At 40.4% G+C, this 27,165-nt stretch overlaps 1 protein-coding gene across 7 annotated transcripts in view; it reads right to left on the bottom strand.

Annotated features, from left to right (window-relative positions):
• Positions 1-27,165, bottom strand: part of LOC107657453 (E3 ubiquitin-protein ligase RNF220-like) — a 133,709-nt gene that overhangs the window by 12,554 nt on the left and 93,990 nt on the right. For 2 of the 7 annotated variants that reach the window (XM_016445538.1, XM_016445541.1), the window contains exons 3-13: positions 22,905-23,034; positions 19,094-19,142; positions 16,163-16,258; positions 13,843-13,885; positions 12,691-12,795; positions 11,696-11,817; positions 10,915-11,041; positions 4,239-4,335; positions 4,043-4,129; positions 3,881-3,936; positions 3,348-3,447 (exon numbers count right to left, since the gene is read on the bottom strand). In XM_016445538.1, coding sequence (XP_016301024.1) covers positions 3,348-3,447; positions 3,881-3,936; positions 4,043-4,129; positions 4,239-4,335; positions 10,915-11,041; positions 11,696-11,817; positions 12,691-12,795; positions 13,843-13,885; positions 16,163-16,258; positions 19,094-19,142; positions 22,905-23,034 — 1,012 coding nt within the window. The remainder of the gene's footprint in view (positions 1-3,347; positions 3,448-3,880; positions 3,937-4,042; positions 4,130-4,238; positions 4,336-10,914; positions 11,042-11,695; positions 11,818-12,690; positions 12,796-13,842; positions 13,886-16,162; positions 16,259-19,093; positions 19,143-22,904; positions 23,035-27,165) is intronic. The other 5 variants (XM_016445540.1, XM_016445543.1, XM_016445542.1 and 2 more) reach the window with 3 other exon arrangements.

The raw sequence follows: 27,165 nt of genomic DNA, 5'->3' as shown, positions 1-27,165 counted from the left end.
AAAAAAAAAGGTGGCTGGTTTAAAAAAAAAAAAAGAAAAAAAAAAAACTAAGTCATCATCAATGAATTTGAAAATAAAATTTAATTATTGTGGAGGTACACCAAAAAATTCTGCTGTTTCAAGTTGAGCATGAAATTTGGCTGCAATCACACGGGTGGCAAAGAAGCCCTCATTTATCATGTGCAGAATGAGCGGGGACAGAGGCGACCCCTGTACCCAGAGATCATTACCCATCTGGGCACAGGAGAGCTTGGAGAATTCATCAGCCCCCTCTGCCTTACGAAGACACACATGTATACAATTTACACAACTCATGACACAGTAACACGCTCACCCTCTTACTCCAACACACATACACGCACACACACACAAACACAATCCACAATGAATCACTGTAACTAAAGGGGACAAGTCTCATTTTCATTGCAGATTGAAATGCATGTGTTTTACAAACAGTGGGCTTGGGATTGTTTTCAGGCTGAAAGTGGAATGAAATGATTTAAGCTCCTTATGTGGCCTCTTTAAAGCTCGCTCAGATTAAGACCCCTCACTTCAGGAAATTGGAAATTAAACAATGGCACAGTCATTCCCGTAAATTTGCATGCTTCATTCATTTGACGCACACCATGAAGAAAAGAAAAAACCACAGGTACGTAATTTTTGTGATGCTAAAATACAAAAGCTAAAGCAACTGCCTTGTGTTTCACTCCCTCCCCCTTCTCATGACCCCTCAGGATTTGATTAATGATATCATCATTGAGATTTATCTCCCCGGCCCCTTTCATAAGACAATATCGCGCAACATCCTGTGATACCTGATCAAATCAGCAAAAGGAAAAAGGAGAGGTGCTCTTCGGAGGAGAGGGCTCTACTGTCGGGGAGAGATGGATAGATTCAGACGGAGGGCCGAGGAGGACGGGCACAGACTGGGAGAAATATTGCGAGCGATATTAAATAAACGAGTGTGTGTCACGTCTGGAGCTAAGCGCTAAGCTAATAAAACGGGTGGGTTGTGCTCATTGCTCGCTCTTCTCTATGACATCAAACAGCTGCAGTGATTCATACCCCGGTCGGCTAAAACACTTAATGCCCCCCGATACAATGCTACGGCTAGTCTAAACGGTGGGCGAAAGTGAGCAAGTCTCTACGGAGGAAAGCAATGAATCAATCTAAGCTGTCACGCTCCTGCAGCTCCACTTAGGAATCCCATTCTGTCCATTTTCATCCTCCTACTTGCACACCCATGCTCGGACAGAGACACACTGTTCATAACATCATCCACTAACATTCATTTCCACACACTCAGTCATAAACCTATCAAGCAACTGTGTGCAAAGTCACGCTTTTAACCGCTGGTCGTGATAAACGTGGTTAACAAACGCGATTTCAATTGCAGACCGGAGCTGACATCAAGCTTGCGCTACAGATGAAGTCATTCGCAGACGCACACTTGACTGGAGATGGGTGAGAAGAACGTGCTCACAACGTGCTGACGAGAAAAATCAATTGCTTGGGGTCTGCTGTGCTTATTCACTAGTTATCTGCCCCTGATATTTAATATGGGGCCCCGTGATGGCCGCCCGCACAAGATTGATTCAGCTACACTAGAAGACTCTCCCTAGAGAAGAAGGCTCAGAGGAGACAAGAGACAAAACAGAGAGGACGATGAATTGCGGGGGTGCATTTTAGAAATACTCAGGAATGTTCTCGTTATTAAAAAATAAAAATTGTGTTGGTGAAAATGTAAACATAAATATAATAAGTCTATATAAAAACAAAAACATGTATTTTTAAAACACTAAAATGGACAAAAATATATAAAAAAACGTATAAATCAAAGTAAAAATTATTGAAATTAATATATATATATATATATATATATATATATATATATATAGTCTCCCATGCAATTAGATAATATTTAAACACTTCTGACACCTTCAACCAAAAAAACTAAGAACAAACACGTGACTTTTTTTGTTTTCTGAAAAAAGTAATAGATGTTTTCTTTTTTCAGAAAAAAATCTATCATTAATCAATTAATGCGAACTAAAATATCTCCTGATTGAAAGTAGTGCTGGGCAATGATAAATTGTGGTTAATCACATCCAAAATAAAAGTTTTTGTTTATATATCTGTGTGTACTGTGTATATTCATTATGTACAAATAAAGACACACATACAGTATATATATTGAAAATATTTACATGTATATATTTATAATCATATAATTTATATTATATATAAATATATTTAATATATAAACAACATATTTTTCTTAAATATATACATGCATGTGTGTGTATTTATATATACATAATATACACATTACACATATTATGTACACAAAAACCTTTATTTTGGATGCAATTAATCGTTGCCCATCACTAACCACACTACAAACTAAAAATTGACACTGCCTTGGACAACCCTGCATAGTGGGATTAAACAAGGATAGAGACAGGACACGGGTCATGTGGACTGACAGCTGTGTTCCCGCTGTTGGGTAGGCAGAGTGAGGTATGTCTGTGGCTAACATGTTAACCCTGGTCCAGCTCTAGACAGCAGGGGGGATCAAACCAGGACAGTCGCACCGCCACCGTGCCAATAAGCCCCTCTTCTACCAGGAGCTGCGCTCTGACCCCAATTACCCATTCACTGGGGCTGGGCCCCCACGCACGCAAGTGGGAGGAGAGTTTAGAAGGATCACTTGTCGGGGAATATGGATGAGGACACAGAGATGAGGGAATTACAGGGGCCGGCCTTTCACCCACTCAGGTTATTCAAATTTATCTGCGGCTGGAGGCTGCCTGCTACACTCCCTCCATCTTGTTTTCTATCTCAGTGGAGTGCAAGGATTCATCTCACTTTCTCTGTGCTCCCTTGTTGTTTGATGGTACACTTTTATTTGCAAGACGGTTCTCTTTAAATAACATTTGTAGGTAATACAGATAGTATAAGTTTCAGGTCACATGAACACTTTTTCTTCCATTAACATGCTTATTTGAAGCATCTGAGAGCTGTGTTGCCAACAATTTCACTTTATCTGGCTTCACCTCTCGCAATAAGAGATCAATATATTGCACAATTCCTGCAGTGAAAAGCTGTAGTATGGAAATGGCTAAAGGGATATTAGCATTCCCGGGCTGTGCGGCGAGTCAAGCCCAGACAAGGCTCAGCTGCCTGGGATCAATACTCTGGGCCACTCCCTGTGATCAAGCATGCTCCGGAGAGATGAGCACACTAAATGCATCATTTATGATCTTGCAGTCCCTACACAAACTAATCTCACCCCAATACACCAGCAAACATACTGCCACTACGGACAGGTGTGTGTTTGTACTCACTTCTCGATCTCGCTGTTTTTACAGGTCCTCGGTGTGGAGGACAAAGATGAAGAGCTTGGCTCCTGTTTGCTGCTCTCGCCATTACTGGTGGATGGCATTTCTGCAAAAATAGACAAACAGAACATATATAATGAATGAGGGCCAACAAAAGCAACGTTTCATTTTATAACAATCTAACTCAAATATATAGACAAAAAAGCTTCCTAATTTTTATTTTTTTTAATCAGATTGAATGCACACAAATTAAATACTTTAAAACACAACTACAAAAATACTTATTGCGCAAATGTTTGTTTTTTGTTCTTTTTAACCATTTATTTGACCAAAAACACAGCAAAAACAGTAATACTGCGACATGTTATTACAATTTAAAATAACATTACTATTTTAATACATATTTGAGTTAATATATAAAATCTGATTTAAAATATTACGTTTACTATATTTAATACACCACAAAACATTTTATTTTTCAGGATTCTCTGATGAACAGAAAGTTCAAAAGAACAGCAATTATTTGGAGGCCAACTCACCATCACTGGCCCATTTTGAGAACTCTGGTGTTATTCTATTGGACGGCACACCACCACTATAAAAAAAAAACAAAAAAAAAAACAGAAATTTAGCATAAGGGCCAAGTCTACAGATTTGTTATTTGTCGTTTTAAAGTCTGTGATGAAATCATTTCAGCTTACTTCAAAACAGCCCCACGCAGTGCCTCACGTTCTTTGGCCTCTCCCTGGTCCTCTCCAGAACAAGGAATGATGTCTGCTTCAGTGTACCTGAAACCTTGAGTTAAGGAACAAATGCATCTAATTTCAGTTACTGTTTCCGTGCCTACTACAGTGCCACTGAAGAGCAAGATGTCTCAAGACGACTAATCAAGGATACTGGGCTTTGCCATACTCCAGTGTGTCATCTCCATCCACATCCAGGTCTGCATCACTGTCATGGCTCTCCTTCGCGCTACACATGGCAAAGCCTGTTCCTAAAAAGAGGGAGGAGAGGAATAAGAGTCATCAGTAAATGAAATTTGGGTTTAAATTCTGTCGCATTTAATAATACACATTATACATTACAATAAATTTGTCACTCCAACTGTAACAGTCCCAATCCAGGACAGGTTTGTCATGCCAGAGAAACCCCAATTAGAAAGGCCTGTTCTAGCTGTGAGCAGAACCAGATTACTGCAGACAAGCAAGGAGCCTGGTACTCTGGGCCCAGATGGAGCCATCAGAGACAGTCTGAATGGGAGTTGTGTCAGGTGCCTGTCAGGGTGTAGGTCCTGAGCATTGGGGCGTGCAGCCTGAGTGGCACTTCTATAAATCCAGTGATGAGCGCACAGACAAGCTCCAGCAGCTGGCTGACTGGGTCCTTCAGTTCTGGTTAGGAAGAGGTTGGATCGGCAGCAGCCTGAAGGGTGGGAGCAGCCCGCAGAGACCCAGAGTCTGATTGAGCCGTGAAAGGCTGGAACGGGCCAGGCCCCTCCGGGGCTGATGGAAGGATGTCAGGGCACTGCTGGAGAACGGGTTTGTCACGGATGAGGAGCTGAGGTATGGTACTTCCTCTTGTTCCTCAAAGCGCTACGACACGGGATGACTACCTCACAGTGTGGAGTGGATAAGTACAACCTTCAGGGAGAGTGTAAGGCACTGACGGAAAAGAGAAGGACTGAAAGTGGATGTGGCGGCCATGATCCGTCTCTCCCCTTCTCCGTAAAGGGATCCAAAAGAGGCAGAGTAGGGATAAAATGCATCACAAATGCTTGCCCTTTTTTTACAATGTGCCGATGGTTTTTAGTGATCAAATAAAAGAGACCTTTTAAGTTTTATTTGGTCTCCGTGACTGCAAAGGCATATGTGCACCATAGCTGAGCTACATAAATCCGAGCTCCTCAAACAGAGAATCAGGGTTCAACTGTGCACACCAGTCTAAATTTACATTACTTTCCAACAATAACTTACAGAATTAAACATATCTGTTTATTAGACTACCTTGCGCTTAGAGCAGGGGTGTCAAACTCAATTCCTGGAGAGCCGGAGCCTTGCAGAGTTTTGTTCCAACCCTGCTCCTACACAGAAACCATGTCGTTTTCAAATAAGTCTGATGGACTTGATTGGTTGGATCAGGTGTGTTTAATTAGGGTTGAATCTAAACTCTGCAGGGCTCTGGCCCTCCAGGAATTGAGTTTGACACCCCTGGCTTAGAGTGTCTGTCCATTGACATTTACCGATAACACTAACAATGACAAAGCATTCTGTTAATAAATTAGTCTCTCATGCTCACTAAGGCTGCATTTATTAGATAAAAAATACAGTAAAACGGTACTAGTGTGAAATATTGCAATTTAAAATAACTTTTCCATTTTAATATGTTTCATAAATTTAATTCATTAATTTTTTTTATTCTCAATGTTGAAAACAGTTATGCTGCTTAATATTTTTTGGAAACTGCAGTGTTTCCCCTGCCATTATATTAGGGGGGCGGCCCGCAACGCTCGTGACGCTTCCGGTGATATTAACCTCTGCCGTCTCACTAATGAGGACATAAATACATGAACAACATCTCCAGAACTTCATGAGCTTCAATTTCATGAGCATTTGACCGTTTCATTTGAGTAAAACTATCATTATGTCATACACACACAGAAATGTAAAGGTATTCACGGCAACCCGTCAAAATAAAAGTTCGGTTTGAGGGCATTGGCAGAAATATATTACTATTGTTGAGTAGAATGTACGTAACAGGCTGCTACTACTACTACTAAAATTATTAAAACCTTATTTTTAAGGAATAAGCATTCAATATTTCTTAAATGTTTTAATTGTAATATTAAATTACCTTTATTTTCCAAAAAATGTAATTTGTTTAATTTTCATTACTTAAAAGATAGATTAATACATAGCAATAATAGATTACAATAAAACATAAGGTTGGAAAAATAAAACATTTCATAGGGCCCTAAACGTAATATTTGTTAAACTTTTAATAAATTAATGTTAAATTGTTTAAGTTTCATGATTTTAATTAATTTGACATGCTTTTTGATTAATAAAATGTAATTTAACCATTAAAAAGGAGTAATCCTAGGGGAAACACTGCTTAATACATTCAGGATTCCTTGATAAACCTAAAGTTCAAAATAATAGCATTTATTTGAAACAGAAATCTTTTGTAACATTATGTCTTTACTGCTTTCTTTTTTTTGTTTCTAATCAATTTAATGTGTCCGTATTGAATGAAAGTATTCTTTAAAAAAATTTACTTTTGAAACCCAGACTTTTGAACAGTACTGTAGCTTGGTCAGAAATGTTTAACAGAATTTAAAGGGGTCATATGACGTTGCTAAAAATAACATTATTTTGTGTATTTGGTGTAATGCAATGTGTTTATGTGGTTTAAGGTAAAAAAAAAACCACATCATTTTCCACATACTGTACATTGTTTCTCCTCTATGCCCCACCTTTCTGAAACGCGTCGATTTTTACAAAGCTCATCAGTCTGAAAAGCAAGGTGTGCTGAGATTGGCCAGCTATCCAGTGCATTGTGATTGGCTGAATACCTCAAGCATGTGACGGAAATGTTACGACCCTTACCATACTGTGATGCCGTCTCCCAGCACAATGAGACAAAACCAATAAAATCCATTACAAACGAGGCATTTGTTGCATCCAGTGGGGACATAATTACTGATTATAATGACTTATACGGTCTTTTTACGCGTTGCGTATCGCGCTGCGTAAACATAAAACCAAAACCAAGTAGTTTCGTGTTCACAATGAAACACAGCGTCTCCATGACATGGCGACGGAGGCAACAACAATACTACAGCGAGAATAAAAGTTACGCCTTCTTTCTGTGCGTGAACATTTGGGCGCCGTTATGCAAATCTTCCCACATCGTGACGTAGACATGAGAGGGCGTGTTTGAATGAGCCGTTTTAGGAGACCGTGGTTGACTCTTAACTTTTATAAAGAATATCTCTTTGGATTTGAGACTTTAGTCTTTGCAACTTTACAGATCTTCTTTATGCACCAAGAGCTTGTAACACTCCAAAGAGAAAGGAAAAATTGAAATCGCATCATATGACCCCTTTAAGTATGGGCAAGCTTTAATCATAGTGGCACCGAAGTGCAAGAAAGGAAGGAAAGTGTGCAGCTCCATTAAAACATGAACTGTGGGTTCTGTGTTTGGCATCACCTCATTCCGGCTTGGAAATAGTCTAAGTAGTCTATAGATAACACTACCAATCCTCTGACCCAACTGAAAGGGGTGGAAGGGTACAGTCAGCCAAAAATAAAAGACCATAATCAGTAAATGATGGCAAACATTTCATTAATACACTGTCGACAAGCTGCAAAGAAAGCCAAACCGGGGGAAAAATGAGGGAAAAGCTAATAAACATAATGTAGTGACCACTAATAGCAGGCAGGCCAGAGGAAGATGTGGCAGGCCGTAAGCAGCCAAAAGAAAAAAAAAATCACTGTTAATTCAATCAATTGATCAGGCTATGGATCCTGGCTAATGCTTTGCTAGAACCAGGGCAGAAAGGATGTCATGCAGCATTGATTCAGCATGGACAGGAAGACTGTCCGCTTTAGTGCGTACACTGACGAAATCTAGCCAGACTGAAAAAAGCACAGCAAACCTACTCAGGCAACCACAACTTCAAAACGGCCACCTGAATGGTGTATAACTACCCGAGCAATGTTGTAAGTGTGTCTGACTGTGAAAGCTGGGGCCACTGTTAAGCAGTCTTGGCAGGCAATCTAATCTGTGCCGAAAAGGTCAGTGCCACTCTAACTGCCTCTCAGTCAAATTATGCACATCGTCGCACCGCCTCTTTGCACGGCAGCCTCTAGGACATAAGCTTACTCCTCTTCTTCGTCACTGTGTACAGTGGATGAATAAAAAACTCCCTTACAACGTAGCCTGTATTTACCTGTATTGCTCTGCAACACTTTGCATGACAATAACAGCCATTTGCAATGCGTCATGTTCAAAGCAAGTCCTGTTTCCATTTAAAGGGGTCATATGCTATTTCAAGTTTTCCTTTCTCTTTGGAGTATTACAAGCTGATTGTGCATAGATAAGATCCCTGAAGTTGCAAAGACTAAAGTCTCAAAACCAAAGAGATATTCTTTATCAAAGTTAAGACTCTGCCACGCCGTAATGCAAACACATACCAGCTTCATCACTGTGTCTGTCACGCGACTCTGTTCCCCTTTCGGGCTCTGTCTTTACATTTATTTTGAAAGCTGACACTCGCGATTATGGTAAGGGGCGTTACATTTCCGACGAGTGCTTGCGGTGTTCGGCCAATCACAATGCACTGGATCAGCTGGCCAATCAGAGCAGACTGCGCTTGTCGGAAGGAGGGACTTTGTAGAAAACGAAGCGTTTGAGAGAGGCGGGGCATAGAGGACCTACAATAATGTACAGTATTTGAAAAATAATGTGTTTTTTGAACATTAAAGCATGTCAACATATTCTGTTACACCAAATACACCAAATAATGATCTTTAAAAAAGCATCATATGACCCCTTCAAATGTTAAGTCGTCACATGCATAAAGCACATTTTCCTTGTCGAGTCACATTTTGCAAGCTGATTTACATATGCCATGATTGTTAAGTGCTAATCTACATGTCACCCAAGACAGGTGTGTCATGTCGCAGCTAAGAAAGGGGAAGCAGAGATCCCAGAGAAACAGGACATGAAACATGGCCTCTCCTCCACCTCGTTGCCATGACACTTATCTGACTTCCGCAGTATGTGTCGCAGGTCAGAGTTCACCCAATCAGGATGGCATTTACCATGTACGCCTGCCAGGGAGGGGGCTCAAAGCTGCCATCTCTCAAGGTTCTTTACAAAGACGAGCGGCGGGCCTCTGTTCTTCTTTCCCGACTGCACCAAATCTCCTCCATCTCTGCCTGTGACTGCCATCGCTATCTCTTCATCAGCACAACAGCCCTGCTAAGCCACGGACACAGGAGGCCTTACGGGCCTCCACCACAAACTGATCCTCTTCGATTTCTCGCTTCCTCTCGGTATCCCTTTTCCCTTATCATGCTCTTTTTGTTCGGTTTAAAGCGTTTCCTCTCTGCTTTCTTCCCGGGTCCTCAAAGAGAGAGAGGTGCTGGTGCTTCAGAGACGATAGCCCTCTTATCCCATTGAAGACTCCTTTCAAGCCCCCCTCACCAGTCTAGCTCCCCCTGGGCTGGAGGGATTCTGCAATGCAGACCGATTGAACGCTTGAGGACTTCAGCTGAGCTTTCAAGGCAAAATCCACCTTCTGAGCATCCTGGGGGGAGCTTTCAAGTGCCCCCTGGGCCACCGAGTCACTTCTCACCAGGTCCCCCCTCTATCGCCATTACACCGGTGCCTGTGCTGAAGATAAAGGGCTGGCGAGCTTCTGTACAGACACATGGCTCTGTTCACATGCAGAATTGATCTGGGCCACCGTCTGTCTAGCCGGGCATTAGAGGAGCAAGTCTGTTTCTTTTCTTAATCCACACAGGTTTGCAATCTGTTCTCTCCTTGGGATCGAACAGCCTTTCCATTTAAGAGCGCAGAAGTTTACAAAAGACCGCTGAGGGAGGAGACTAACTCCTTTTCTAAATATGAAACGAACAGTGAGGGGGAAAACTGAGACGTTCACTTAGCACTTCCTCTAAAGTGCCAACTCCACAAACTTAACCGAAGAAATAAACCCCTTTCAAAACAACTGATCCAACATTGAGAAAAGTTCCAAGATAAAAATCTCAAGTATGGAGGAATGACTGACACTTCCTCCCAAGTGTAAAAATAATCTGAAGGGGTAAATTATTTATGAACCAACTAGAATTCCCTTGAAAGTCTTTCAATGAGTGTGGCAGCACATCAAAAAGGGTCTTAGGGAGCGTGTGTGTATGTGATAGAGAACGTCCCAGGTGAGCAGAGTTAGGTTGGGAGCTATAATTGCATTCCTGCAGCGGGGGAAGCCCAAGGGTCAGCGGCCCATTTTTCTCACACACATCTCTGTACTGGGTGAGGCGGGTCAATTGCACAGCTAAATGTGTTTTCCTTTGACTCCTTAAAGGCCGAGCAGGGCCTGCCAGAACTCACCTTGTCTGGACTACAGCCGTCTAGCGTATAAATGAACACACACATGCCACTTGAATACACTGATCTTGGGGTACATCGAGAAAGAAATGTATGTACCCTTTTTAAACAGCTTTAAAGGTTGTGGTGATCTTTGAAAGCTATTTTGACAACCTTGGAATATAAACTTCAATTAAAAAGAACCTTCACTAAACTAAGAAATGTTTCTTGAGCACCAAATCAGTTATATTAGAATAATTTCTGAAGGATCATGTGACACTGAAGACTGGAGAAATGGCTGCTGAAGTAACAGTAATAAAATACATTTTAAAATAGATTAAAATAATAAAAAACAGCTATTTTAAATTGACATAATATTTCACAATATTACTGCTTTTACTGCATTTTTGTTCAAATCAGCACAGCCTTGGTGAGCATAACAAATTCCTTTAAAAACGTTAAGAAAATGCCATAAAATGCTTACCTCTGAAACCACCTTCCAGTAATGTAGTAGCTCGGACCCTCTTCTGTCCACACCACTCGTACTCCTCAAACTGCGTCCCGTTCTCTCCTTCAACATCCGCGGAATCCTCTTCTGTTGCACCTTCCCTCTGAGAGAGCAAAACCACTTATCAAACATGTACCAACACACTTCAATCGGTTCATTCAATATAAAAAGACAAAACCACAAAGTGTGACTACAACAGAGGAAATCAAAGCAGCACTTTCAAATCCACTAACTTCTAATGATGTCTAATTTTAGGAGCTATCAAACCACATGCAACAGAACACCCGAATCCAACCACCAAGAGTGCATTAGTATCATAAGGACTACTGGATTAGATGGGTTAAGAGGAACCTGGTATATAATATAAAGGGCAAGTGTTGCATCCTGAACCACTAAAAAGAGGAAAGCCAGTCAGACTGTGTGAACAACAGATTCCATTGAGCCTCTTTAGAAACTGTTTAATGACAATATAGTAGAATATATTTAAAGTAGTTTCAGGACGCCAAAACTGCCAACCAAATCTAAGTGGAGGAGGAGGAAGAACACTTCAGGAAAGAGCTAATCCTTCAACTATTCCCTGGACACCCATGTAGGAATACAACATAGGTGTAATCAGAAGAAACTAATTCCCAGAAACATTTATATATATATGTCTGTGTTTTTGTCAGATGGCTGATGTCCAGGGAAAGGTGAGGGCAGAAAAGTCAAAGGTTCTAGAGGAGGTTGGAGGCCCAGATCTCTGGGTTTATGGAGCTACCTTGAACAGACATTGTTCCACATGCCTACTCATTTCCTCCTCTGTTCCTGTCAGCGGCGTGCTGCACAGTGGACATACCTGTCCCTCCTCAGGCTTCCGGCGCTTCATCTTCCCAATCCGGGCTGCAGCACAAGAAAAAAAAGAGAAATAACATGATAAATCAATCTAATATCAGGTAACGATTACATTTATTGATTTATTTACAATAAAACTTGGATACATTAACAGCTAATATGCACAACCAAGGATGTCACAAGAGACACACAGTCTAACCATAAAAAAAAAACACCATTCAGAAAGAGCGAGCAGCATTAATCTCACATAAAAACCCCACATAGATCAGGATCCTTTACAGATTTAGCTTGAGGCTAGTAGGCATCTCCAGCCATGGATTTTACTGAGGCAAGAAAGACGAGCTGCAAAACACGACAGTGACGTGATAGGGATAGAGAGGTGAACTCTGTCCATCAGACCTTTGCATCCAAACACCAATTCCTCCTGGTTACGTCGGGACAGGCACGAAACGGCCAGGGCTCGGATCTCTCTGGGTGTCTCGCTCTTCCCCCTCCCCTCCCCGAGCACATAATTAGAAATTTAACACAGCAGAACAGCGCCTATTGCGCCGTAAGTCTCTGTCGCTTTTTCTTAACTGCAAATGGCATGTGGGGACATTAATTTTTAGGTGGCTGTGATTGCGAATGGGGCCGAGGGGGACTGGAGGAGGAGAGGCGGGAGCTTCTGCCATTACCTCCAGGAGAGGAAGAAGAGAGAGAAGCACCGGCCACGTTGACGGTAATGTGGAGGAGACGGGCATCATTAAATAGCATGAAGAAAGGCAGATTAATTAGGCACGGCAGGAGTTTTTCCTCACTCTGAAATCACATCGTCTCAGATGAGAGGTGATATACTTTGATATGGGCTCGGGCTTAAACAAAGACAGCCCCATTTGCCCTTACAGTGCCTGCGGCTGCGATAAAGGGGGGAGGGGGTCTTACCATGCCGCAGGCAGCAAGGAGCTAGGGGCACTCTTCTGGGCACTGGGATTGGGGGACTTTTGAAACTTTCCTTGGCGTAGCGCCTGCACCGGCAGAGGTCATCGACTGTTGACACATGAAAAAACCAAGGGTTAAGGAGATTCTCTGCTTGGGCAGGTGCCACAGTCAAGGGAAGTGCAAAAACAGCTGGCCAAAACTGACTACAAACTACAACACCTATAATAAACAGCCACGTTATTTAATATCAAAATGTGGTATGGACGCTGAGGTCGACATGGATGCCAAGCTTCTGGCAAGGCCACATGACAGACACCAGTGCTGATGAGCATTTGGCTGATGCACCCTGAGAGGTGAGGAGCTCCTTATTCGTGCCAGACGGTTACCAACACCCAGAATAACAACTGGCCACGGGTCAGTGAGCTCCCAGCTCACACCAACCCTCCCCACAGATGCGGCAGCTCCATCACACACACCGACTAATGACTATGTGTTGGGGTTCAGATAACCATATTGGGCTCACTGTCAGTTTTTAACAGCAAAACGAGTCTGCAGAGCATGTAAAGTGTTTCAAGTAATGCTCACTGAGCAGAATGTCACATAAATGCCTTAAACTGTATTATTTTATCAAGTAAAGATTATAAATGATCTAACCACAACCGAATCCAACATTAAATCCACAAATAATCAAATTTTGCTCTATTTGACACCTGACATTTTTGTCAGGTTTTTATAATAAGCTAATTTTGACAGGTATGAGCATTTTGTTGTACATGTAAAAACACCTACTGAATGATCATACTACTGGTTTTAATTGACAAGTCTGATCTTCAAATATTAAAATAAACTAATAAGACTATTATTTATTACCATTACTACTATTTAACATTGTTGACTTAATATTGCAATTTTTTATTGATGTCAAAATAATAATTATTATTATCCAGTAATAATAATAATAATTCATACTATAAAGTTTAAACATTACAGTGAAGCCTACTAGGTAAAGTTCTCCATATTAACTGCACTTTATACTGATGATATAAAGTATTACACTACTCAGTAGATGACAATTACGTTTTTATAAGGCATTTGTCAACAGATAAACAATCATAATACACCACTTTTCTTGTTGCAGGGAGAAAATATACATACCATTCAATCGTGTTTGCCTGTTAGCTCGCACTCGTAAAAATGTCTGCAGGTGGGGGGAAAAAAAGAACAAAGAAAAATCTGTCAGTCATTCAAATGTATTTCTCATTTATTTATGAGGACTTTAATGATGTGCTTTTCACTAGATTGCGCTGGATTCTGCAGAGGTTCCCTGATGTCTGAATGTAAACAAACCTACTTCTCTCTTGCCAATGTTCTGCAAATCCTCTTCCATTGCAAACGCCACAACTCTCCAAACTCATTTGGTTTACTAAAGCATGAAGCCCGGATAACTCTCCTCCAAAACCCCGATATGAGACTCAATAATCAATTTACGAAGGATGAAGAAGGATTGAAAATGTTAGGCTTACTAGTTCGTTTTTCACCCCGCCATCGCCGCCATATTTCTACCGGTCACGTGACCGTCACGTCAGCGTCAAAAGTAGCAACCGTTGCAGTTCTTTCTGTCGCCATGAGGCGCAGCAGTATGTAAATAACGCATATGATCTGTGCTGCTCGATTCATTTGACGTTTAAGAGGTCTCAACAAACTCTTCTGGCTTAAAAACTATGCTTCGTTCAATAGTTTTCTTTTTCTGGGACAATGAACTGTTCATAATAAAAAGGAAATGTATTTGTTTGAGATTATTTCAGTCATTTCTTTTTGTCTTATGAACATTGTAAATTTCTTGTAAGATATGAAGATTTGTGTAACTGTGTTTTAGACTATTCCTTCCGATATTTTGTGACAAAAAAGCAACAGATATTCAGTAACAGATTTTATAGCCCAACAAACATTTTACCCCACAAATATGCTAGAAATAAAATGTTATTTTCATAAAAAACAGCATTTATGTGTTTTTCATGACTGTCACATTGAACAGAAATACAGGAAAGATACACACCTATCAAAATAATTCAAGTTTAACTATATATACAGGTTCAAACTGTCAGCTCATGTATAATGCCTATAGGCAGAGCCCTTTAGAAACTCTTGAGCAACTGCTGTTAAAAGTCAGTCTATTTTATGATGATACAATATGTTAATGGCCCAATGCGTGCACACCAGGCAAATTGCGTTACAAAAGAGAATAATCCTGAATTTTAGGAAAAAAGCATTATTCGCATAAAGGCATTTGGGCAGCTTCATTAATGAGAAGTTCTAAAAAAATCCTCTTTAAATGGTGTCATTACATATTTAAGGCCTCTTGACAAACACTGTATATCAGTCAGTGTACTTAATTACTTTTAGTTTTGTGATGTTAGAGGCAAATTCGAAAAACTTATCAGGACCATGCAGGAGGGCCTTCTTACAGCTAACGTGCAAAGATCTGTCCGGATATTGTTTTAATTGAGAAATTCTCCCACTCCTAGGGTTGAGGGACAGATAGAGATGCAGGACAAAATGTCCCACAGACCCACAGCTCCAGGGGGAAGGAGGAAGAAAACAAACATGTCAAGGACACTGGAGCACAGAGATGATATCCGGGGCTCGGGGGCAGTGTAGATTAGCCCAGGGTTAAACTATGGATGATTACATATCAGAGCAGAACACACATTACAGCCTGAGTAAACCTGGGGCTGGAGATTAGCAGAGCAGATTTCAGTCTGTATTAATACGTCCGGCAGTCAGATCCAGTCTGGGATAAGATGGAGGATATTGTGGACGAGAAAAGCTGGATGTGCATATACATCATTCCATTCTGCTATTTTAAAACATTCTGGATAAAACACTTTCAAGGAGACTTTTAGGAGATATTTAGGTTTCAAGGAGACCTTTAGTTTAAGTTATAAATGTGAATTGATGTTTCCTTTATAGTAACTTCATTTGTGTCAAAATTACTATATTCAGTTATTGTTGATTTGAACTGTAAAACCAAAACTAAATCATATAGGTTGTCCTTCAAAAACCTTATAAATGTTTTTACCATTTTAGCTGCATTTTTTTTTTTTTGGTGCTAATAAATAGCAAGTTACTACAATTTTAATGTAGTAACAATACCTGCAGTAAGTATTCTGGTGGTAAATAAGGTATTTTGTTTGTAATGGTTATTTATAAGTCATCACTTTCTGTTGACAGAAATCCAGTTTCATTACGTCTCAGGTAAAGCAACAACTTTGACATTCTGTGCCCGGATTTCCCTTCAATTTGAAACTCCCACATATTGAGACACCCTCAACAAGCTAAAACCCAGTGAAATGAAGGGCTGCATCAGAGTGGAGAGTTTCGGTTTGTGTGTGGAGTTGTGCTCAGTGTCAGAACTGCACAGTCTGTCACTCTGCACCTGTGACAGACTCCCTCTGTCTGAGGTTTCCCGTCTCACCTGGTATCTGTCAGAATGGTGAGCTTCATCAGAGGAGAGCGGGGACACAACTGGAGACTCGCCCTCACGTTTGATGTGCACTGACAACAGGAGAGACTAGCGAGAGAGAGAGAAACAAACGTTAAATGAGAGAAAGAGGTGAGCAGCCATCCGCTAGACAAATGTGTCATCCACAGAACTGATGGTGTAGCACAAGAACTCCAAACCCGGTGTGTTGAAACAATATGACTGATGTGAACAATTGTTGACAGATAACCATTAACTGCCATTTCAGCTTCAAACTATGTGTGTTGACAGGACATCAGTGTTTAGAGTAATGGAGGTTTCGACAGAGAGAAAGCAGGACACCAGACGGCATGACAGGACACTTTGATCACCTATAAACGTATCGCCGTGCTCTGGAAGATGTAACAGGCCTGTCCTTCTGAAAACCTAATTGACTTAATTTCTCAAATGACTGAGGAAAGGGGGAAGGGGAAATACTGCTTACTTTCCCGAGAGTCTTGATCTCCGTCCTGCTTTTATGAGGCGGCTATAAAATATTTGTATTTACAATCTGCTCTGATTAATCAGAGTGAGAGGAGGGGTTGCTGCTTTAGCGGCTGACAACTGTAATCTAATATTAATATGTGAAAAATGGCAGCCTCTCTCTATGGGGACGGTAAATTAGACATTATGCATGGCTCCTTATGCTTTTGAATCGCAAGGTCAGGAAACAATTTATTTGTGATCTCAAAACCTTTGGAGCTCAGGGAATACGCTGTGTGCCAGAGGGCGAGTATGAGCACTAAGTGTTTACATGGGTCTACTGTATCTAGTGTGTGGGATGTTTAACGGTTTCATTGTCCAATGAGAAATGATAACAGTCCCAAAATAACACATGAACAGCAAGTTTAGCACCAGGTAATCTGACTTGAAGAATATGTTATAATGAAAGATTTGTTAAAATAATGTAATATAATGACACATGTTATACATACTGTTCACAAGTCTGGGATAAGTAAGATTTTTTCAATGTTTTTAAAAGACTCTCTTACACTCAACAAGTTTGCATTTAATTGATCAAAAATACAGCAAAAACAGTAAAGTTGTGAAATATTATTAAAATGTTAAATAACCGTTTTCCGTTTAATAACTAATTCTGTTGTATTCCTCTGATGGCAAAACTGAATTTTCAGCACTCATTACTCCAGTCTTCAGTGCCACATGAATCTTATAAATCATCCTAATATTTTCCTAATAATCCATTTAAAACAGTTGTACTGCTTAATATTTTTATGGAAACCATAGTGCATTTTTTCAGGATTATTTGATGGATAGAAAGTTCAAAAGTGTCACTTTTGATCAATTTAATGAATCCTTGCTGAATATAAATAATAGTTTCTTTTAAAAAAATCTTACTGACCCCTAATTTATGAATGGTAGTGTACAATTTTTGATAAAAGATTTATGTTTAATAAATATCACATAATACTTTTATATTATAATGATTACAATTTCCTTTACGCAGCATGCCTTGAAAATCACCTTTACATTTACATTTGATCATTTGGCAGATGTTTAAATTCCTTTTAAAAATCCCAAATTCCTTTGAAATACCTAAAAGTCATTGTATAAGTTGCATACTGACGTGTAGCTCAAGCAGTAGCAGTGCTGCGGATGTTAGCATGGTAACTGTGCCGCCTACCACTGTTGGCCTTCGCCCTGTTGGATTAAGAGCCACAAAGACTGGCATGGAGTCGCTATGGCAATGGCGGCTTGAGAGAGGGGTGAAGACGGGCCAACTCGGCCCGGGGTTAATCCCCTTTAGAACTAGCGAGCTGGGCCTGATCTGCTGCTCGCCGTCTTTTAAAAGAGAATCATGGACCCCCACCACCGTCCCATCTAGCCTCTTCATTTTCCACACACTCCTACGGAATACTAAGTGTGAGCTATAGAATGCTCAGTCACGCCTCACACGGCCTGTTCTCTAACCCGCTCCTGTGTCTTCTGGCTCTCATGCTCTTTCCATACTTTCAGTTTCTCTCCAACTGCGGGTCAGAGCCAAAGGGTTTGCCCTCTGGATGAGGGATCATCATATGAGGGTGGTTTATTATTATCACCATTCTTGTTAATTTATTCACAAAGAAATATGCATTTTTCTGAGATAAAGTACAAATATACATCTCAGGCAGACTGTAGAATGTCTTCGGTGAATGTGAGGTGGGTATTTCTGGCATTTGCAAAAGTTCATGGCATCATAAAATCCATAAACTGACAGATAAATGCTTGATGTGTTGCAATACTTTCCATTGACAATGTCACATCAGCCTGTAATTCGTTCTTCCTTCAAAATCATGGCTTGAAGGCAGAAGTTCATCCAAAAATTACAATTCTGTCATCATTTACTCACCCTCACCTGTATAACTTTCTTTCTTTTATGGATATTTTAAAGAATGTTTCAACTGTTTTTGTCCATTCGATGAAATTTTCAAAATATTCAAAATAAGGGTGAGGAAATTATGACGGAATTATCATTTTGGCTGAACTATCCCTTTAACATCCATGCTTGGAATGAAATACAAATGTTTATAGCACATCAAAACTCTCTTGTGAATCTTATGGTGAATGCACTACATAATTCAATTGATGTGGATGCGAATTTAATTGGGGAAATACACTTGGCTTCTTCCTCCTTTTAAGACAATGACACTGAAAAACATTGGCATCATTTTCCATGTCCAGGTCTTTTGAATGAGCAGTCAGGACACAGTGAAAGCTCTAAGTAAATTACTGCAGGAAGTAAAGCCAGACGTTTTGTGACCACTCTCTCTTACACAGGACTCTTTTTACATTTTTGTCAATGAAACAGAACTAATTGCCATTAATTGTGGCTGAGCCTATCAGTGAACATAATGATTTAAAATGGCTCCGTGGCGGTGGCCATCTTACCTTCGGTGTGCCTGGAGCTGCATTGATGTCCTTGTGTGAAGGGTTCTTGCTGTAGGGAAAAACAGACACTGTGAGAGATGGTTATAACCAATAAATGTAATCAAGACTGAGGAAACCAAATTTAGGAATCTGCCATCAAAAAACCCACATATCGACCACTCTTTATTCGGCATCGAATATCGAGGTCGATATCTCGGTGTCTAGTTGGTTATGAACTTGCATGTAATCGATGAGACTGGAACCGACTCAAAATGGTCATTCAAGAGGACAAGTTCACAGCTGACATGTGCTGATGTTAATTTCAATGGAATTTGATGTGCAAGAGCTACTTGTTGCCATGATGGCTGATCTATTTTGATCATGTGTCACAGCACTGACTATAAACCCATCACCTTTTGACAGAACAGAAACTGCAATCTGTCATTTCGGAGAGATGCAACTTCTGTCCCCTAAGGAGCTGAACTACACACGTCTCCTCCATCAACACTCACTTTAGCTCAGTCACATTGAGCACTCCCTTGTTGGCCTAACTTAGGACCTGAGCGGGCCTTCGAGAGGACCACACAAATCAGGAACCAGGCCTTGAGAGGGGATAAATTGCCCCATCGGTGGCAGCGTGCTGTTTGCGAGATAATAAACGGACTCCTCGGCATCATAAATCCGGCCATCATGGCACAGTGAATCTCTGTGACCTCACACATCTCCTCATGTCAAAAAAAAACAACAACACTAAGATACACTTCATAACCCGAAGCATTCTAAATGCCCCCTCTGCACTCATTGGACATCCTAGTATCTCAAAATGCTCTTTTCCCAATGGTGGGACAAGCAGGCAAGGCCAATGACAGAAAAACACTCTTTACTAGTATAGAAATGCCACACAGGAGCTGAACTATAGGACCTGAGGGATATTATGTAATACAGAGAACAAGTTAATTTAGGACTATAGTGCACAGACTATAATACATAAATCATGACCGCTTATTGCAGTGAAAATATTGGCATTTTAAACGGAAGCATGTAAGTGTTGTACTTGTTAAACTTTAGGCAAGATACTGTATAATCAAATAAGGCAAAAACTCAGTGAGATTCGCTAATTTGAGATGTTACTCTATAAGCGGAGGGTTTAAAAATATTTTGATGCCAAGGACCCAAAAAAATATAATGATCATTTTGAGGAAATTGTGTGAAAAGTGTGATATTAAAAATGAAATCACTGGCTGCACAAAAAAAAAAGGAAAAAAAGGAAATATTAAAATATATATATTTAAAATATTATAATATTAATAATAAAATAATAATGTAAAATCATCAATAATAATTTAAAATAATTTTATAGTCATTTTCACAATAAATACTGGGTCAAAAAAAATGTTAAACTTTCCTTACACTTTCCTCTCACATTTTCCAAAAAAAACCCAGTGTGAACCTCTTGCTCTAATGTAACGGTAAATGGGAAAAACAGATAGATGAAAGGTAATTTTTGAGGGAAAAGGCAACAAGATGATGAGATTGTATCGTGTCATGTCTAGTTGGGACACGGTATTAATATCTCCCTTATATATAATATATCATAGTGATAGATTCATACAGCATGAACTCTAAACCTTCACCAGTCAAACTGTTTTCATCATTCTGAAATTCTCAGTTTAAAACGATTCACTACATGCGGCTGACTTCAAAATCCCACAAACTCCACACTCCGGACAAACCGAGCTTTCCCTTTCCCCTCTCGCAGCCAAATTCAGCTAGACTGAGAAGAGGGAGAGATAGCGAGCGTGAGGGAGCTGGTGAAAATTGAATAAATGCCAGTCGACAGTTGGGGGGTTGTAAGCTGGAGATAAAGATTGCTTTTCGTGTCGTTTGCCACCCGGATCTCCCTCGCTCCGCTGGAGGCAAATTGATTACGTGGAGAGGCTGGGAAAGGGTGGGGGAATATGTAGATTGCCGTGGCCCTCAGTGCAGGCAGACGGGTAAAGGGCATGATGGATTTCCATTTCCATACATGAAGAGTGGAGGACGAGTCAGGGGAGGGGGCACGCGATGCGGCCACAGGGGAGGGAGAGAGAGGGGAGTGCGGCGGCGGGTTCCAATCTCACACACACTCACCCGCATCCACTCAGACATCTGCCTAATGCTACATCTTAAATAGCTTTCCCCATTTTACATGCACTCAAGTCTCATTTGGTGCAGAATGAAACGCTATCATTAAAGGGAGATTTACTACAAATTGCCACAAATTCGCCATGTCACTTCCAATGATCTGTGTGTGCTAGCGTGTGTTGAGCGGAGCCCCGCCTGGGAGGAAGTATACAGGGAAGGAAGACGGCAGCAGTTACCCAGAGTTCCACACTGAGCATCGATGAAGAAATGCAGTGACTGCTCTGTGTACTTCAGGAATGCCTAAATCTAGTTCAGTATTGTGGATGCAAATGTTGATGTAGATTAACTAAAATGGAATCATTTTAATTTTACTGCAGATTAACAAGAAACATATCAAGAACTTTTGAAATACTACTAAACCATGACTAACACCACGTTCGAACCAGATGATAAAGCGAGTGATAAAGTGTTTTTATTCATTGTTTTGATCACTTATTTTTATTTTATTGTCAAGCTGGGTAGCCCCACCCACAGTGTAATCTAATTGGTACAAAATGATGCTCAACATAGTTATCAATTAAAGGGATAGTTCACCCAAAAATGAAAATTCTGTGCAAATAAAATACTTGAGTCTGGTTATGGCTAACATTATGAAATCAGTGAAGTATTACTCTCATTTTACTCACTTAAAGGCATCTAAATCTCTATATTCAACTGCAAACAGCCTTTCAGCCCATCTCTTTCTTTCTCTATATCCTAAATCTGTATTAAGAGATTGGACTGCCTATAGCCTGGGAAAATAACTCTCTCGGCTATAAGCAGGGGTTAAAAGGAGTGCAGGAAAGGCTAAATCACGGGCCTGTAATGCCGAGCGGCATCCAACCCTGACAGACCTGGAGCAACGATGCAATTTCCTCAAATAACCACCACTATCAAACAGGCAGGGGCGACAGAGGCCCAGAGCCATGTCAGTGTCCACAGCCGCTGCCCGCAGGGGAGGGCGGCCCACTGCCCTTTATTAATTATTAAAAGATAACTCCTCACCGCCATGTGATGGATAACACTCGTGCTGGAAAGACATCCTGCTGAGAATTAATATCTCCCTCTCTCTTTCTCCCTGTGTCCCTGTTTGAAGCAGAGCAGCATAATCTATTAAAACAAAAAGGGGGGGTATGTAGCACAATGCGCAGCTTAGGCTTTATGACATGTCTGTGACCTATAGATTCAAACGGTATTGTTTCTTGTTATGGCTCATGTACCTTCAAGCTCACAGGGTGAAACTTCCTGCCTGCTTTGGGCGGACGCTGTATAAGAGCACAGCGATTTAACCGGGTCAAGTTGATGTACCAGCAGTAGCGTTCTGGGCTGTTTTCTCCAGGCTTCCTTGGCCTGTCTGAAAGCCTCAGGCAGTGGATGAATGACGGATACTGTGCTGGATCTCTGTGATCATCCCACCATGCTTAACCTGGCCACATGAAAGGCCTAAGCGCATGTGGGCTTATGGATGATAGGGTGGAAAAGCACCTGTTCTGCTGCTGCTCTTTGTTATCACTGGAGCATTACACCAGTAGCAGGTGTCTTCACTGCTGATTTTTAGACCAAATATTTATGTGAGGGAGAGCAGCCAATGTGCTTCATTTGTTTGGGAAACAGTGACAAGAACTGATGGAGCTGTCAGAAGACGGCGGGTATAGATGTGTGAGTCTACCTGATGTGCATGTGGGTGAGCCTCTCCATCTCCTGTTCCATGTGCTCCTGAAGTTCTCCTGGACGCAGCAGCACCTGACAGATGGGGCAGATGGGAGCCTGACTGTCATAGAGTGACACCTTCTTCTTACCTGAGAGAAAAACAGAAAGACAGAACAAGAGAAGATGAGGTTTATTTATAATTATGAAAGAGTTTGGGAAGTTTGTAGACATTCAAGATTCCATTGTTGGTCAGAGCCAGTGTTGTTATTGTTAACTACATCTGTTACAAAGAGACAAAATCCCCAAAGCATAATTTAAAAGAAGATTACGTTTTTGGAGAGACCACGTAAGAATGCCCTAGAAGTGTTGGCCCAGTTTTTATATTGTAAATTTGGAGATGAGCATGGGTCAGATGAGTGCTCAAAGTATTTTCCTCTCTCTCTGGACTGTGTGGATTAAGTGGCTCAGATTTCTGCCGAAGGAGAATCCGTCATCCTCGGCCTCCTGTCTCCTGTTCCCTCATTAAACTAGATCCACAGCTCCGCACAGACAGTTACGCCACTGAGCTTGTGACACTTCAACTGTATTTCGCACACACACTTCATATACACTTATCAACTCACCAACGGACAACATTACATCAGATGCTGTAATATAAAGTACAATTATTCTCAGTTAATGTGAAATGCACAATGAATTAAACAACTAGGCAGTTTCAACAAATACATATACACTGATGATTTTGGAATCCTCGTGAGGCTTTTTATAGGATATCCGCACAAACACAAACAGACATTTTATCATAAACAAGTAGGTATGTGTACGTGCGTTCACATCTGAACACATGGCTATATTTATTTTTTTACAAAAGTCCATCCGTGTGGGTGGGTGAGTGTGTCATGGCTGCCTGTGAGTAACTAATACATCTTTAGCATGTGCATTCTCTAACGTGCGGCTCTGTAAATGAGAGAAAAAACACTTCCTGTTTCACTCTTATATCTCTCAATCTCTCAGATCTGGAACTAGCCAATCAAAGCGACTATTTTTAGCCCTCTGGGACAATAGATCCTCCCTCAAACAGGATATCCTGGATGAACTCACTGTTACCAACAGACTACAGCTGTAAGTCACATGGTGAGTCTGCTTACCTAACTCAAAGCGCAAATATATACACAAACAGGAAGTGAGGAAATCACACCTTGGAGATAAGCACATACTAAATCATTTACGAATAAGATTTATACACTTTCTTCAAATAACGTAAATAGTTTTAGATAGTGGTCACGTCCTGCTATTTTACACTCTCAGTTCGCTGATAACAGTTTATTTAATGGGCTTAAGTTAACAGACATAAAGATGTAAAATCTCCTTCCATTTAACACAGAGAAACAGCAGTGTCCAATTATCAAAGTGTGTAACGAATGTCTGGTGTTTTGCAGTTCAGTTGTAATGTCTGGGAGGCAGCTATTGATCTGTTGCAGTAGGGGTTAGTGAGCATCTTTTCTCAAGATGATGAGGTAACTTGAGGGCAGGTTGCAAACAGATGTACAAATACACACATACACACAAACAGTGGGGATGTAATCCTGATTCTTCTCTCTACATAAAGCCCTGGGCTCAGTATGAGCCCGTCCTTGACTTCAGAGGGCACTGTTGTGTTTGTCTTGACATGATGTGTGCGCCGTTTGAGAGGGTGATGATCGCTAACGGTCGAGTCTATGCACACACTCACGCAGACAAACATGCGCGCAAACACATGTAAACGCTGACACACACGCGGGCATACATGCAGCAAAGTCCCTCCGGGGGCACATATCCTCCGCTCACATATTGGCCTGTCAGAACTATTTCCTGCAAGAGCACAGATTCATCAGTGAGGAGCTAGCAAGGGTCAGTGTTAGCATCCCCAAAACTCCCCCTCCCACCCCCATACATCTCTCCACCTCCTCCCTTTCCTCTCCTCTCCCCAGTCCTGCGTGCCTACGCATACCCATCCCCTATTCTCCAGCACCACTACTTAACGGCCCCACACTCTGGACACTTTAAGCGACTTTGAAAAATAGGTAATCGATTACAATTCTGTGTGTCTCTGTTTCTCTCACCACCCTTTTCTCGCTCGCCCCTCTCTCCCCTCCCTCCCAGTCTCTGTCCAGCAACATCCTGCACATCTATTTCTCATTTTCTGGCCCTTTATTTGTTTTCCGTGCTCTCCCCTGTCTTATCTCCTCTCACCTATTTCTGTCTCTTTCTTTCTTTCTTTCTGTCTTTCTTTCTTTCTTTCTTTCTTTCTTGATATATGTGTGTGTATTATATATTATTATACAGTATATATTATTTACTACTAATAATATAAATAATAATATACTACATAAATACATAAATAAATAAAAGAGAAATTTAGAAATTTAAAGGCAAATATATATATTTTTTAAATATTAATTAAATTTATTAATTTTTAGTAAATATTTTAGAATTTCTTACATCTTTGGTTAAATGCTGATTTTTGGTAATATCTGTTTGATTTTTTTTTTTTTTGTAAATATTGATTTTATATAAAACGAATGTACTTTTTGTAAGGTTTCTTTCGTGAATATTCTTTTTTATATATTCTTTTTTTTGTCATTTGTTATACCCATCATCCCCACATCTCCCTTTCTCCCTCTCTCTGCTCCTCTCTTCAGCAGCGGTCAGCTTTATTGCCCTGACAAGATAATTTGAGTCGTGCCAAAGCAATCACCGTCTGCAAGAGTAAACAAAGAGAGGTCCAGACCCATTCTAAAGCAGATAAGTCTTCAATCCAACTCTTTCTCTTACGTGGCCATTTGCAACATGAAATCACACAACTTGACATATGAGTTTGTGTAGGAATGACATAGTCTGTTCACACAGTGTCATTATCATTTAGCTCTGTTTATTCTTTAAGTTTTTACTCATATGTTTACACATGGTTAATATGTAAAATCTAAAATGTACTATTTAAACACACAGGAACATGAGTGCTATTGTAAATTGTGACTGTATCAGTGCGTGTACTGTATTTTCTTGTGTATTTAATTAATTTCTTTCCTTTTTTTGTCTGTTGACATGTCAGATGGTTTACTGACAGAGTGTTACTCTGACTCTGTTATGTGTGCATGATGGGATATGTTAACAGAGCGTGTTATTGTTTGTATGTGTGCCCCTCTGTCCGTGTGTGAAGAGAAAATGAGTGTGTGCCTCTTGAAACTGGCTCTTTAATTCATCCGTACACAATCAATGGGCTCAGTAATGGAGTCATGATGGTTTGGTCAAGCGCTTGTCGGGACCTAAACCACCTCCCTGTCACTTGTCTCCCTGAAAACACACACACACACACACACACACACATACTCACAAACAGAGAGCTGGTAATTTGGCAGCTTTGATATTAACGGAGAGGATTCACACAAAAGAACTAAATCATCTGTCTGTCAGCACAGACTGATGAACGCCTATATAGTGAAAGGGTGTGTGTTTGTGAGTGGACATGGGCTTGCAAATACCTGAGGCCATGTCAAAGCTTCGCATACATCTGTGTGTGTGTTAGTGTGGAGGCCTAATGTTTTTCCTACAGACCGCCCCATTATGTGTGCATGCAGTGTGGTGTAGGTGTCCACAGCATCCCCAGAGAGGATTGACTAATAGAGACAGCCAGTGATTAACCATGTCTTCCCTGTGAGGGCTGGAGGGACACAAACACAGTCCTCCAACCTTGGACACACCCTCACAAACTCATTATTTGTTATACTTTTGTACATTTCCAATTATCTTTAAATTATTTGTTGTACTTTGTATATTTCTTACAACATTTGTACATTCTTTGTATGCCTTATACTGTATATATATATATTTATATATTTATACATCATCTGAAAGCTGAATAAATAAGCTTTCCATTGACGTATGGTTTGTTAGGATAGGACAATATTTGGCCGAGATACAACTATTTGAAAATCTGGAATCTGAGGGTGCAAAAAAATCAAAATACTGAGAAAATCGCTTTTAAAGTTGTCCAAATTAAGTTTATAGCAATGCATATTACTAATCAAAAATAAAGTTTTAATATATTTACAGTAGGAAATTTACAAATGATCTTCATGGAACATGATCTTTACTTAATATCCTAATGATTTTTGGCATAAAAGAAAAATCTATAATTTTGACCCATACAATGTATTTTTGGCTATTGCTACAAATATACCCCAGCGACTTAAGACTGATTTTGTGGTCCAGGGTCACATACATATATATATATATAGTTA

The sequence above is a fragment of the Sinocyclocheilus anshuiensis genome, unplaced genomic scaffold (genome assembly GCF_001515605.1).
Source record: "Sinocyclocheilus anshuiensis isolate Anshui unplaced genomic scaffold, SAMN03320099.WGS_v1.1 scaffold155, whole genome shotgun sequence".
NCBI lineage: Eukaryota > Metazoa > Chordata > Actinopteri > Cypriniformes > Cyprinidae > Sinocyclocheilus > Sinocyclocheilus anshuiensis.
This window is presented reverse-complemented; position numbering and strand designations above follow the sequence as displayed.